The sequence below is a fragment of the Sebastes umbrosus genome, chromosome 10 (assembly GCF_015220745.1).
Source record: "Sebastes umbrosus isolate fSebUmb1 chromosome 10, fSebUmb1.pri, whole genome shotgun sequence".
Taxonomy (NCBI): Eukaryota; Metazoa; Chordata; class Actinopteri; order Perciformes; family Sebastidae; genus Sebastes; species Sebastes umbrosus.
The window spans coordinates 26,813,330-26,829,006 of record NC_051278.1 but is presented as its reverse complement, the minus strand read 5'-3'; the positions used below and the strand labels follow the sequence as shown (position 1 = coordinate 26,829,006).

Genomic DNA, 15,677 nt, shown 5'->3' with positions numbered 1-15,677 from the left:
CAGAAATAGTGGTGGAATGTAACTAAGTACATTTACTCTAGTCCAGGGGTCAGCAACCTTTACTATCAAAAGAGTCATTTCAGGCAAAGAAAAAAAAAATCTGTCTGGAGCTGCAAAACATTTGAGCATTGTGATGAAGGTAACACAGTTTATAGTCTAAGTATATAGTATATAAGTCTTATGCAGTGAGGGCCAAAGTGCAAATGTACTACCGAGTATTAGGGCCACATTGAGGGGAAAAAAATCTGAGATTTACAGAATAAAGTCATAATATTATGAGAATAAAGCCATAACTTTACGAGAAAAAAAGAAAATTACATGTAAAATTACTACTTTATAATATTATGACTTAATTTTCATAATATTACGACTTTATTCTTGAAATCTCAGATTTTTTTTTTTTTCTCAATGTGGCCCTAATACTCCGTCGTACCGTCGTACCATAGACCTACAACAATGATAAATAAAAATGAAAATGTAAACAAAAAACAGTTATTCATTTCCATTTTTTTAAATCCACAAGAGGAGCTAAAGAGCTGCATGTGGATTTTGAGGTAGGCTACTTGTACTGTACTTGAGTATTTTCCATTTTATACTACTTTATTTCTACTTCTACTCCTCTAATCTACATTTATATGATAAACTTACAGTAGTTACTTTGCAGATTCAGATTATTAATACAACATACAAATCAACTGATAAATTATGATGTAATGTTATGGATTAAGGTACCCATCAGTAGATGTAATTAAAATTAGCTCCACCTTTACATCAAAGTGATGTACACATTATGCATCAATAACTATATTGCAGTAACATAATGATTCTGAAATGGGACGTGCTGCATACGTATACCTTTGGTTGGCTTTTAATTAGGCTATATTTTGATGTAATATTTATGTACTTAAAGTGGCAGTAGGCAGTATACTTTTGGCATCATTGGGCAAAAATTCCTTAATAACCTTTCAGCATATTGTAATTCAAGTGTTCTGAAAATTAGACCTCTGCACCTCCTCATGGCTCTGTTTTCAGGCTTTAGAAAATCTAGCCATTGACAGGAGACTTTGAGCAATCACAGGTCATTTCAGAGAGAGAGAGCGTTCCTATCGTCTGTGCTCCGGTCATGTGACAGAACTTCCTTCAACAGATTTCACAGCCTCGTCACAAACTTCACACAAACAAGCAAACTTACAGCTAAACCGTGCACTACAGGATGATTCTGAAAACATTTGAGGCGAGAAATAGGCATTAACGTAACAGAATATTGATTAATATTTGATCAGTGCTGCCTAGTTTGACCGTTTGGTCGGAGTTCGCGAGTGATTGACAGCTGCTCTCATAGACGGCAGATGGACAGCAGACCTCAGATCAGCTCTTACTGCTTGTTTTCTTCCGGTCTGTGAAATCTTGCAGATGCCGTTAGGAGCACCGGAGGACACAGAGGCACATGATTTTTTTCAGGTTACCTGTTTCATGTACTACTATCAGGATATAGCGACCGTTTTTATAAAAATAACTTTATTTGATCATATTTGCTCCAATCTCGCCTACTTCAGCTTTAAGTAAGATGATGATTGCAGGACTTTACTTGTAAAAGAGTATTTTTACACTGTGGTATTATACCTTTTACTTAAGTAAAAGATGTGAGTACTTCTTGACTCACTGCATAGGGGGAAAAATCCTTATTTGATTGGGTAGGCCTGTTGTCAATCTGGCTAGGCTTTGGCTGCATGCCTGACACACACACACACACACACACATGCACACACACATAGAGAGACACTCTTACACAAACAAGGAGAAAGAAAGGGGCAAATGACCAGACTAAATAGTTTACTCCTCTCAGACTGCTTAGATTTGGAGCGGACAGGCTTAGTCTCAGTCTCCCCACACAGACAGACAGACAGACAGAGAAATAAAAAGCAGATGAAACTCACCTTTGAAAGACGTCCAGTTTCCACTGGTTGTCCCTTTGTATCTGCAGCACAGCATTTCTACACACGTCATTTCAACCTGTACCTTTCCTACCCATGTAAAGCCTGTCAGTCAGTCTCTGATGAGTTTCATTACTGGAGACACAGTAGGCAAGCTACAGTAGCATCAGTAGAGGAAAGAGAGAGAGAGACACACACACACACACACACACAAATGCAGCATTCTAACAGCATATGACTATGACAGGCCACACATACTGTACATGCATAGATAATGGGAGAGAGAGCGACAGAGACGGTTCATTAACACTCCCTGTTTGAACAGGTGTCTGCCTGACAAGCCTGGGTGTGAGTGTATGTGTATAGAGGCTGAGGTGGTGGAGCCGTCACTCCTCACCATGATTTGTAAAAGCGTTAAACTTGCTGCTCTGTCCCCGTCTTAACAAGGTTCATCTCCAAAAAACCAAGGCTACTGGTGGTCTGGCACTTCCAAATTTCTGTTTCTATTATTGGGCTGCTAACTTGCGATGTCTTGCGTTTTGGTCTTACTTTTACAATCAGCCCGACTGTCCTTACTGGGTAGCAATGGAACTCCACTCGGACGATAACCTGTCTGTTCTTGCATTGCTTGGATCCTCGCTTCCGCTCCCCTCAATGAAATCTATCGGGAACCCGGTAGTTAAACATTCTTTGAGAATATGGGCTCAATTCAGGAAATACTTTGACTTGGACAGCTTCTCTACTCTAAGCCCCATCGCGTCAAATCATCTTTTCAAACCATCTATTCAGGACCCTGTTTTCCAAGAATGGCACAGGAAAGGTATTGTGCGTTTCAAAGATTTATTTGTAGATAATACTTTGGCATCATTCGAGCAGCTAAGCAAAAAATTCAGTCTTCCTAAGTCCAACTTTTTTAGATATCTACAAGCAAGGCGCTTTGTGCTCTCTCAGTTGTCCGGCTCCTCTGCATCGACAGACACGACAATTGTCAATACGATCCTTTCTTTAAATCCATCACACAAAAGACTTATCTCCACTCTCTATGGCATGATATCAGACTTGAAGCGTGCCCCCATGGACAAGCTCAGAGCAGCATGGGAGGAGGACTTAGGCCTCTCTCTATCACCGGATACATGGAATTCCATACTGAAGCAGGTTAATTCATCCTCTCTATGTGCTCGTCACTGCTTACTTCAGTTTAAAGTGGTGCATAGGGCTCATATCTCAAAAGCCAAACTGTCTCGCATGTATCCTGAGATTAGTCCCAACTGTGACAAGTGCAAAAGCAGTGAAGCCTCCCTTATTCACATGTACTGGTCATGCCCTAGTCTTACAAACTATTGGACGGAGATCTTTCAAACTTTATCTCAGGTGTTAAACGTCAAATTAGAACCAAACCCTCTGGTTGCTCTGTTCGGGGTCACCGGAAGTGAGACGCAATTAACTGCAGAAAAACGACGTACCTTATCCTTTGTTTCCCTTCTGGCTCGGCGAGCAATCCTGCTCAGGTGGAAGGGCGCTGCCCTTCCCACTCACACACAATGGTTGGCGGACATCATGTCTTGCTTAAAGCTTGAGAAAATCAGATACTCGCTTCAATATTCACATGGGAAATTCCTGAAAGCATGGGGCCCTGTTTTAGATACATTCCAGACACTGTAAATACTTGATTACCAAGTGCAGCTTGATTACATCACACGGTATTCAATCATTCATCGCAAGTCATTGGCGTGACAGTTAGCTTCCCATATGGCGTGCTGGCAGTGACTGGGGAGGGATTGTTTTATTGTTTGTATAAATCCTTTGTTTTGACTTGTTTATTTGTTGGCATTGGTGCCAGCTGCTAATAATGTATACTAATACCTGTCATTCTTTTTTGGTTACCGAATAGCGCTGTACCTTTGCTATATACTGCAAAAAAACCCAATAAAAAGATCTTGATTTAAAAAAAAACTTGCTGCTCTGGAACTGGTGTGTCCACTGATTCTGATTAAAGGATTTTGGTGTGTACTCTTTCATATTTCTCCCTGATAGAGCGATGATGTGAACATATCCTATAGGAAGACCTTAAGGGCAGGCACACGTCTGCTTTTTTATTGGAAGACTAATTTTCCATACATAAAACAATCAGTTAATCAGTCCTGTTATGTCATTTTGTACACAAATGAAAATGATAATAATAAAAAACAGGTCTAATGAAGAAAATACATACATACACACATCATTTTTTCTCCCACATTCTAAATTAAAATATGGCGTTGTGGACTCAACGCAGTGACAGATGATGGATGGAAATTCAGAAAATGCATCATATTCCTGTCTACATGGATACTTGGTCATCTGTCAACCTTTCTTTCAGCATGGATCGGGAATTTATGTTCATGACAGTTATGAGTACTTACAGTTTTTGTAAAGAAAATGTATTTAACTCAAACTCTGCTTCTCTAATCATTCACACTTAATGTCTAAAAGCTCCTCTTTCCACTGGAGAAAGAGGTTCTCTTGCACTTTTGACTATGGACACGATAACTAGTCCTGCAGGTTGCAGATGTCATGGCAGGATAGGATAGGTCTTTATTTGTTCGAATTGTCTACCTTTTTAGGCACTAATGTAGTTTATCAATATCCAATCTACCTTTCAGTCCATTTTTTTGCTTTCAAAGTGGTTATCAAAGTTTCCTTTATCACGCAACATTTGCTGAATTCCAAAGCTTCACTCTCCTGGCTGTTTGTACGCAGGCTATGTGTGTCCACAAGTTCAAGTTGTGTTTTCAGTCTTCAGGGTCAAAGTTGAAATCTGCACCTGTGTTCAAGACTAAACAACTGTACCTGCCTTAAACTAAAATAAATACCTGAAAACAAACTCCCCATGTGTTTCTGGTAGTACAGATATGGCTTAGGGCATTGCCTGTGCTTTTCATCCGTCCCGCTCTTTACTTTCTATTCATCGCGGAAAAAAAGACTTAATATCTTTTATACACACCCAGATTATGAAAATAAGGAGTTGTCATTTTGGCAATGGCAAACAGTCCAAATCATCTTCACATAGCAAAGTATTCAGAAACATTTAAAGAGAAGAGGAAGAGGGCTCCCATCATTTATGAGCAGCGAGTAGAGCCCCGCTGCTCCGACTTTATTCAATGAGTGCAATTCAGTGTCGGAAACAATCAGACATCAATCAATAAGAATGATAGCTTCCATTTATGTGTACTCAATGGGGGTACAGATACATATCTTGTGGGATACTGAACTCCTTTTGGGCACAGTACAATGTACACAGCCTTTGTTGTCAAGCACAGATATCGAAACTCAGTAGTTCACAAGCTGATAACAGACTGATAGCTACAGTTAATGCACAGAAATGGCCGTCTTAATGCTGCCCTGGTCTGCTCTGCCAAACACGTACACAAGGCATTAATGGTGAGTATTTGGATGATCCAAGAGTTGATTTTAACACATAAATGGGGTGAAAAAAAATAATGGGAAAGTTTAAAGTTATGTATGTGCTGGAAATAAAATACCATTTAAGGAATCAAAAATATTAAAAATAAATTAAATGCACTCTTCAGATACCCCAGAGCTACTGAATATTTGTCATTTCTGTCCAATTATATCATAGGGAGCAATCTTGACATTTGAAAAAAGGGAAAAAAATATGAAAAATGATTCCTAAGAAAAAAGGGAACCCCAAATTCAGTCTATGGTCTTTTTGTGAAATCATAAAATAAATACTTTTAGAAAACATCTCAAATGACACAATTCAGATCAAGATCCACACAGATGGTGAGAACTCTCAACTTTGAGTTGCCATGTTGGCAAGGTTCCATTACTTTTCTGCAAAAAGGTATCTGGGAACTGATTCATAACAGGAAATGTGTGTAACATCAAAATGTTGTCAGCTAGGATCCGTTTGCTTTTGAGTCTAAACCTGAAATACTTTTAAATTGGATCAAATGAAAGATGTTTTTGATAAAAAGACTGAATGCCTGTGTGTAGCCCAAACTAGAAAGTGAACCTGTCTTGTCTAGGATCACTGTGGAAATAGTCTGTTATGATGTTAAAAAAAAAATAGTTTATTAATTATTATTGCAGAGAGGGGTTTGGATCATGAGTCAGTTATAATTTTCATTTGCAAACTCAAGGCTTGGATGGGTGAAAACAAAAAATCTGGTCCTAGGACAGCAAAGCTCATGAAACTACAAGAGAGTTAACACAGTAACACTACTGCCCTCTGCTGACTACCTTTCCAACTCAAAACTTGTGCGTTCTTGACATTTATCCTCAGCTTGGACAAACGTAGTGGTCACTAGAATGGCTTAAAAAAAAAACAACTCATGATTAACTAGATCTATAATGCCGTGTAAATGTTTTCTTCTAGAGGAGAGAAACAACATAACTCAAACCATAACCTAGTCTTGAAATAGCTTAGCAGAAATATAACAACTCAAACCGTCTTTGAAGAGGTCTTTCTTATCTGCTATGTCTGAAATGAAGGGACAGCTGAGGTGGATTTTAGTCAGATTCTATGTGCGTATTGACTTCATCGTCTCCTCTCGGGGAGGACAGAACAACATTAGAGGAGATTAAACCAAGGAGGTGTCTAGATCTCAGCCTCCATGTGCTGCGATCTCCTCTTGTCGTGCTGGTGCTTGGTGAGTCCGTACTTGAAGAACTCGTAGACCGACCAGCTGATGGCGGTGGAGGGCATCTGGTAGATGATCCTCGCCTGGACTCCCCTGAAGAAGCCCTGCAGGCCGCCCAGCCTGTAAACCGTCCGGAAGGCGTGGGCCAGGCCTGTGATTTGTCTGTGGGCTCCTTGTCCCTGGCCGGGGCCTTGACCAGAAGGAAGGGAGCTGAGGGTGAGGGACTCCTGGGTGTTGAGCAGGGTCTTGCAGACATCCAGGGGCGTGGTGGCTGCGGCCGCGATGGCTCCGGCCAAAGCTCCGGACAACATGTGGGACGAGGGGTTGTACTGTCTGTGGGGGTTGAGCACCTCCTGGAGGTACTCGTAGGTCATGAAATGGAGCGCCTGGAAGGGCACGTTCATGGTGAGCTGGGTGGTGTAGCTGCGGTAAAACGCAGCTGGGCCCTCTTTCTGCCACACGGCGCGTACACAGTCCATCACGCCGCGGTAAGGCGAATTATACATCTGCATGCGCTGCTTCACAACTAGGGACACATGGGTTGATGGAGGAAACAGGCCAAATGTGTCCAGGGTTGGCAGTGCGAAGATGGCAAAGATAGAAAAAGAAAAGGAGAAATTAGTGACTACTGTAAATCTATAAGCACATGGAGTTTCAATAAACACACAGAGAGATGTAGTGTATCACTTTAAAAGCGTCTGCTCAGACAGCTGCACCCCATCCAACAGCTGCACACGAGGACTCTGACCAGTGTCCTTCTACTAACATGTTTGGGCAGGTGGACCAGAGGCAGCTGTGAAAGTCAATATGTGAGGCTGCATGGTTAAGGCCAACGTGTGAAGATGGTTGGCCCAGGCGTGGCACCTGTACGTTTTCTAAACTAAAATGTCTGTGTGGCAAACTTTTGTTTTGAGAGAGAGAAAACGTCTTAAGACTCGTCCTAATTCTGTGGTGAAAGACAAATGAAATGGTGCCCTTACCTTCGGCTGGGTTCATGATTGCATCGTGAAGCAGCGTGGCCACACACCCAGCTGTTCCTGAAACAAATACACCTCGGAAATTACTACACATTGAGATAGTCGTGAAGAATACCGAAGGAAAATAGAGGAGACTGGAATAGAAATGAGAAGGAAAAATAATTTTCACTTGCAACGAGGGCTGTCAAAGTTAACGCGATAACGCTAATTTGTTTTAACATCACTCATTTCTTTAATGCATTAAGGCAACTTGCAATTTTTAGGTTGTAGCGGCTCAGTTTTAAAACTAGAGTGAAGACACTGGTATCCTATGAAACTAGAAAACCTAAGGAATCCGTTGGTACCAACCATGTCATACATAAATAACGCTCCAAACTTGCAATAAATTTAGGTGAGGAAATGCTGGTGTGGCCATTTTCAAAGGGGTCCCTTGACCTCTGACCTCAAGATATGTGAATGAAAATGGGTTCTAGTCTCCCCTTTACAGACATGCCCACTTTACGATAATCACATGCCGTTTTGGGAAAGTTATAGTCAAGTCAGCTGTTGTTGTCTGTTGGGTTGCCATGCTATGATTTGAGCATATTTACTATGCTAAATGCAGTACCTGTGAGGGTTTCTGTACAATATTTGTCATTGTTTTGTGTTGTTAATTGATTTCCAATAATAATTATAATAAAGCAAGCATATTTGCCCACTCCCGTGTTGAGAAGAGTATTAAATACTTGACAAATCTCCCTTTAAATGTGCGATTAATTAGCAACTGATCATGATTAACTATGGACAATTATGTGATTCAATATTTGAATCGATTGACAGCCCTACTTGCAATAGAAAGAACCCTTTTGATCATGTCTCAGCCTTCACTGCCTTACTTAAAAGCTGCAGATGTCAAGCTCAAAACAATATATCATAATAGCAGAAATGGTGCATATTCAGCAAATTGCACAGGTAGTAAACTATAGGGATCAATCCGGACTAAATTCAGGTGGCCAAACCTGAGCAAAGAGAGACACCTAGTGGACGAGGCTGCTCATTGCTCTTTTGAGGGATTTAAACCAAAAACTTTCAGACAGGACCGACAGAGGACAGAGAGCAGATGACATGGGAGAAAGAGGACTTACCCAGCCTCCCACTAAACTGGAAAAGAAGGGAGAGAGAGAGAGAGTAGGGAGAACAAGGAATAAGGAAATGGTTGACATTCACACCAAGGCTTTAAAAATTGAATCTTTGGTTGAATCTCTTTCTATTTTGTAAGCAAGGTGACTTTTCTGAACTTGACCCACATAGGACAGAATGTTTAACTTTCCTAAAAGCCAGCTGACAGCTGATCAGGGCGCTTCCTTACAGTTTAGAACTACAGCTTTGAAAAGGCTCTTTCCAATTTGATGGCCTGTCAGTTTTTTTTTTACAACTGGCCAGGCCATGTCTGCGCTATACACGGATGAGGCTGAGTCAGCAGCTTCATAGAGATCACACTGATGGTGCTTGGCATTAGGGTTCTCAAAGTTAAGATGGCCATACATGATCTGTACATCTACGGTACATAGCACTGTTAATGTGTGCATGTGTTTGTTTTATGGTACCATTAGCCAAATGACTGTTAGCCCCTGGGTGAATGACATCACTTAGAGTCTTTTTGAGTTTCTCATAGCTGGCAAAATAGAGGGCATGGGCAGGTCCCGCCCCAACTGCTGTTGCATTCAGCCCTCTCATTGGCCGCCAGACTCCCTCCGTGGCCACAATTCGGCGAAGAGCGTCCATCACGTTCCTGTAGCGGGCTGCAGGGTCGGGCTGGAGGCTCTGCATGCGCGTCTGGAAAAGAGGAAAAGGTGGAATGTAGCAAAGTCAACAGTGTGCCCTCTTCCCACCAACCAGGGCTAGGCATTAAACCTGCAGTAGGCAGAATATTTTTGGCATCATTGAGCAAAAATTCCATAATAACCTTTCAGCATATTGTAATTCAAGTGCTCTGAGAGAAAACTAGACTTCTGCACCTCCTCATGGCTCTGTTTCTAGCCCGTAACGGGAGACTTTGGCCAATCACAGGTCATTTCAGAGAGCATTCCTATTGGCTGTTAATTCGATGGAGGCAGCTGTCAATCACTCACAAACTCCGATCAAACGGTCAAACTAGGCAGCGCTGATCAAATATGAATCAATATTCTGTTACTGTAATGCCTATTTCTCGCATAAAATGTTTTCAGAAACATCTTGTAGTGTACTGTTTAGCTGTAAAATGAGAAAGTTTGCTCCAGCTGGTGGGCAGTGCTTGGTATTTCCTCAACTGATCTCATCATGGCTGCCGGGTCACAAACTTTCTCATTTTACAGCTAAACAGTACAACAGTACAACATTTGAGGCGAAAAATAGGCATTACAGTAACAGAATATTGATTCATATTTGATCAGCGCTGCCTAGTTTGATCGTTTGATTGGAGTTTGCGAGTGATTGACAGCTGCTCAGAGACGGCAGGCTCCAGCTCGGCTCTGATTGGTTGTTTCCTCCCGTCTGTGAAATCTTGCAGATGCCATTAGGAGCAACAGAGGTCACCGGAGGACACAGAGGCACAGGATGTTTTTCAGATTACCTGTCTCATGCACTACTGTCTGGATATAGTAACTGTTTTATAAAATAATCATACAAAAATAATAATTGCTCCATTCCTACCCACTGCCACTTTAAGTTTAGTAATATGTTCACTGAATTTGATATACAAATATAATGTACTTCATCATGTAAGTCTCACTATGTGTCTGCCTAATATAGCAAAGAACATCACTGCAATGAAAAGAGTCCTGAATAGACTGCAGTGTGAATAAGGGGTCAAATAAGGGAAATTCGACATTGTGTGAGGTGCACATACATAATTGAATAGAAGGAAGCGTGGAGTTACAAGCTCCAAGGTCACAAGGGGACATAAGCTGACTTCCTGTAAGCCTCTTTTCCCACTGACCCTGAAGCACAGCGTCCTCTATTCCTCTTAAAATACACACACACACTGAGATAAATGGTTAGATTATAGAAACATTACCTAAAGGACGAGTGCAAGGGATCAGTGTTTCAGTCACCTGTTATTTGGTATTTAGAGACGGTTGCCTTGGGGGGTCACACTGGGTGAGTGTGTCTGTCTCTGAGGAACTGGCAACGACATAATCTCTGAATACCAAACTTCCAGCTGAATGGACAAACTTCCACCCCACTGCGTATGTGCATGTAGAGCTCTGGCAAAGCATAAACATGGCCTCATGTCACTCTATACTACAGCTGTGGAATGCAGGGCCCAAAGAGAGCTAGCAGACAGTGGTACGACTAAATGCATATGCACATCTCTTTGCAAACAAGACTGTGATTTGAATACTTGCTTCCTCGTTCATTTATACATAGACGTCTTGCATGTAACAGCTATGGGTCCGGTGTGTTTATGGTATGTCTGCACCACATTTAGAAAGCAAACATACATAACACAATGAAAACACTAAATTAGGGCTGATGCAATTGTAATCGACCTCCAAATCATAATTTGAATGCTTTGTTTTTTTTATTATATATTTTTAAGTATGTAATAAGAATTTATAAATCCCAAAATAGCCCAAGATATAAGGAATAATCCCACATTAATCATTATTCATATTCAACATTGATTATTATTAGTTATTCTCAGATGGATATTGCTGTTTGTTGTGTGTAGAGGTGCAGGTACAGTAGAAGTAGCTTTTTGAAGCCCAATAAATGGTATTCGGGATAGCCCTTCACTACGTCAACCACTCTTTGAAGCCAACGCTTAAGACTTCTTGGTTTCTTTCAATGACAAATTCAAAACAATTCAAATTCCAGTCGTGTGCAATGTGCTGTGTGTACACTCTGGCAGACCTAAAAATGCAACACGCTTTTTTAAATCCACAACCAATTACTGGGATTTAGGATACTTTAAGGGCATGATGACAGCCTATTGTAAGCTATAATTACAAAACACTCTCTTAAGTGAAAGGCTTATCGTACAGGAGGAACAGGCTTTCTTTGGTGCAGGTGGAAACCTCTAAATAGGAAACCTTTAAATTAAAAAAAGAATAAGTTAGATACTGTACATCTCAAATATTTTTTCTGCATGTGCAATAGACTTAATTTTGCTGAGTCGCAAAAATTGCCCTAAAGTCTCAGGACTTGCTTGGAAAAGATGCCGAGATGCAATAGCGGTGTAGCGGACACTGTGTACATAACAAGGTTCTGTATACATTGGTCTTCTCCAGGTTCAGGGTGGCAACAGAGTCAGACTACAGGTGGAAGAGACATGGATGTACAGCTTTATCAGTCTGACATGGACAGCTGACTATACTAAGCTCATCGCCACTTGTCCCATCTCTCTAACCCTGCTGTGCCATGTGTTAGACAATGATCACTGCTGCATGGCCCCATCTAGCTGACCTCTTGGAGCAATAGGTCATGCCTCTATATCTATGTTTTAAGTTAAATAAACATGCATGTCAGAGGAGATAAGAACTGTCCCAGTGAGGTTGCACGACTCACAATTGATCAAAAGAACCTTTTGCAAACGATTAGTTACAATATGTGAAGCAGCAGACCTGCTGCCAAACTATAAAACTACCAAAACTGTGTGTTAGGGAAGTAGCAGCAGATGCTCAAATTTTGGACTGGGAAAACCAAATGGCCTCAAAACTGCTGTGTAAAGGGAAAAGGAACTCACAAAATAAGGAATATGGAGGATGTTTTTGAGAAGAGATGGAGTCTAAGAAGGAAAAATATAGTTACATGGGTTAACACGCATGCACATATACATATGCTTGGAGGTGACCTGACGTTAAGGAGGATGCATGTGTGTGCGCCCATGTAAATGATACTATATATTTGCGCCCCCCCTTTTACTTTTTATTAGCTTATTTGTTGATTTAATTTATTATTACTCACATATTTTTGTATTATTTTTTTTTTTTTGTTGTGTTTTTTTTTTTTTTTTTTTAACTCTATTCTTTCTTTTTATCATTATTATTATTATTTCTTTTCTTAATTTTATTTAAATTTTGAATGTTGAAGTTGTTTTCTCTAGTGTACTTAATGAGTTTGTCTATAAGCTCATCTACTTAAAAAAAATGGTTTTAATTATGATTGTTAATTACGAACTATAAATTGCATATATGAAAACAACCTTGAAAAAAGGGAAAAAATAAATTATATTTATTAGTTGTGTAATTCATTTCTGTGTGTGTCTTGTAATAATAGTGGCAGATAAGGACCAGAAACATTCAACCATCTCCTTGTTTGTGTAAACAGAAAGTAAAGATATGGCTTTGGTCTCCCACAACTGTTGTTGCAGCTGGAATTACTAATAAGTTGTTCATCACTCCTTAGCTCATACAATAACTTACACATAACACACATTAATCACTGCTGCATGGCCCCCATATAGCTGACCTCCTGGAGCATGTCCAGCTATGTTTTAAGTTAAATAAACATACATGACAGAGGAGATAAGAACCGTCCCAGTGAGGGTGCATGACTCACATGTGATCAAAAAGACCTTTGATTAGTTACAATATGTGTAGCAAACTATAAAACTACCAAACTGTGTGTGTTAGGGAAGTAGCAGCAGAAGTGTGGACTGGAAGGGCCAAATGGCCTCAAAACTGCAGTGTAATTCATGTCTGTGTGTCTTGTAATAGTAGTGATAGATAAGGACTAGAAACAACAACATGTTTGTGTAAACAGAAAGCAAAGCTATGGTTTTGGTCTCCCACAACTGTTGTTGCAGCTGGAATTACTAATAAGTTGTTCTTCACTCCTTAGCTCATATAATAACTTACACATTAATTAACTGCGTACTAGTATATACTAGTTTTGACAGCACATTGAGGTTACTAGTCTGACATGAAGTGGTCCAAACGGGCTCCTGTACTTGACCCTGCTAAAGGTTGTCATAACTATTAGCCTGCAGCTAACGTTAGTGGCGCTGAATGTCTACTAGCATGCTAACAGGTTAGCTAGTTGGATGTGCAGCGCTAACTGAGCCGCCTGACCTTGTCCTCTCAGCCGACAGCACTGCAGCGTGTTCAGGTTACCAAGCAAGCTAATACGCTATGCTAACAAACACTGCCAGAATAACACACACAGCAGAGCATACTGAAAGCACTGATACGTTCATAGTGAGCCTGTGAGCTGTGCTACCTTGACACAGTCGATGGGGAACATGAGGCAGTGCTCCATGATCCCGGCCACGGCTCCAGCCAACATGTGGGTGCTGGTGGAGGCTCCCTGTGGCAAGCCCTCATAGTCCGGCTCACACTCCTCTGTCTGTGCAGCATCTGGTGCATCTTTGCGGATAAAATCAACAGTCTGCAGCTCCGTTTCTCCTCCGATCCGAGGTGTCAGGCTGCCCACGATACTTTCAGAAACTCCCCAGAACCTGCCCCCCAGCCATCGAACTTCTGCCCCGGCAGATGCACCAGCAACCCCGGGATCACTGCCTGCAGTCTCCGCTGTCATCCGACGCCTCCTCACGAATCCATCTGCTTCCATGAGAAACCAGGTGAAAAAGTCTTTTAGGGCAACGCAGACACGCAGGCGTCTTGTAGGGTGATTTCAGTGCTGGAGTTTCACATTCCCGTTATGCCTACTGCACCATGTCCTCCATACCCGCCTCGATGCTTCCCAGCCAAGGCCGAGCAAAGGGAGGCCGAGGCGGACTAATACACACCGAGCTCCACAGACAGGCCGCGGTGCGGAAGTGAGCTCTGATTGGCTGCTGTAGCCAAGTCCTCCTCACGCTATTGGTTGATAGACATGCCACTCATAGTCGAAGACTTCAAACCCTGTCATGTGGCAGAGTGCATCTGTGGGAGCTATCATACCTACAGGTCATTCTACAAGATGTTTCTTTACATACATTCAGTTTAACTTACTCTTAAGAAATGTGAGTGACCACAGAAAACGGCTTGATATGATTATTTATTTTTTTATTCATCTATTTATAAGATAAGATATTCCTTTATTAGTGGTGCAGCAGGGGAATGTGCAGTGTACAGCAGCAAAGGGGATAGTGCAAAAAACAAGATGCATCAGCTAACACAGTAAAAAAAAAGAGCTAAACAAAGTGTAACAAAATATGAACCATTTAAATAGAAGGAAGTATAAAAATAGGAGCAGTATATACAGTATTGACAATAAACAGACTATTAACAAAATTGCACAAGTGGAAAATTATATTGCACAGTGAGAATGAATGATGTGTTCTTAACCAACTTGACAGTTCACAGCCTCTTCATGTTATTTAGATAGATAGATAGATAGATAGATAGATAGATAGATAGATAGTAACTTTATTGATCCCAGGGAAATTCAAGTTTCCAGCATCACAGTTCCATAGTGCAAAACATGTTAGTAAAAAGGCAGTAAAAAAGTTAGTAGTGCAAAGTACAAAAAAATATACCAGATATAAAAATACAAGGAGATGAAGAAAACTGTTAAAACTGAATATAGTGCAGGGTAACAGCTGTGATACACGACTATTAAAAAAGTGAATATAGTGCAGAAGAGACTGTTAAAAATGAATATAGTGCAGGGTAACTCCAGTAGCTTAATAGATAGATAGATAGATAGATAGATAGATAGATAGATAGATAGATAAATAGATAGTAACTTCATTGATCCTGAGGGAAATTCAAGATTTCAGCATCACAGTTCCATAGTGCAAAACATGTTAGTAAAAAGACAGTAAAAAAGTTAGTAGTACAAAGTACAAAAAAATATACCAGATATAAAAATACAAGTAGATGAAGAAAACTGTTAAAGCTGAATATAGTGCAGGGTAACAGCTGTGATACACAACTATTAAAAAACATAGCATCTGTGAAAGCTATCATACCTACAGGTCACTGCAGGTCATTCTACAAGATATTTCTTTATATACATACAGTTTAACTTACTCTAAAGAAATGTGAGTGACCACAAAAAACAGCTTGATATGATCATTTATTTATTTATGTGTTCTTAACCAACTTGACAAGTCACAGCCTCTTGATGTTATTTACATGTTCACACTCTGTAATTCTTTTATTCTCTATCAGTGATACACAAAGTATTTTAACTGGTTAGCTTTTTGCTTATTTTAG

At 40.5% G+C, this 15,677-nt stretch overlaps 1 protein-coding gene across 1 annotated transcript; it reads right to left on the bottom strand.

Moving 5' to 3' along the window:
• Window positions 1–5,023: 5,023 nt before the first annotated feature.
• Window positions 5,024–14,292, bottom strand: slc25a28 (solute carrier family 25 member 28). The gene is made up of 4 exons (XM_037782488.1): window positions 13,735–14,292; window positions 9,141–9,369; window positions 7,558–7,614; window positions 5,024–7,103 (listed from the first exon to the last, which is right to left on the bottom strand). Exons 1-4 carry the CDS (start codon window positions 14,083–14,085, stop codon window positions 6,535–6,537), a joined length of 1,206 nt encoding a protein of 401 aa, XP_037638416.1. The 5' UTR covers window positions 14,086–14,292; the 3' UTR covers window positions 5,024–6,534.
• Between the last annotated feature and the right edge of the window lie 1,385 nt (window positions 14,293–15,677).

What these genes read in the sequence shown, in the direction of transcription:
- slc25a28 (XM_037782488.1), bottom strand. Translation starts at nt 14,085, where the DNA reads ATGGAAGCAGATGGATTCGTGAGGAGGCGTCGGATGACAGCGGAGACT. An exon ending in TCCCCATCGACTGTGTCAAG is followed by an intron (nt 9,370 to 13,734) that starts GTAGCACAGCTC and finishes CCTCTTTTCCAG; the next exon opens with ACGCGCATGCAGAGCCTCCA. An exon ending in TAACAGTCATTTGGCTAATG is followed by an intron (nt 7,615 to 9,140) that starts GTACCATAAAAC and finishes TATTTGTTTCAG; the next exon opens with GAACAGCTGGGTGTGTGGCC.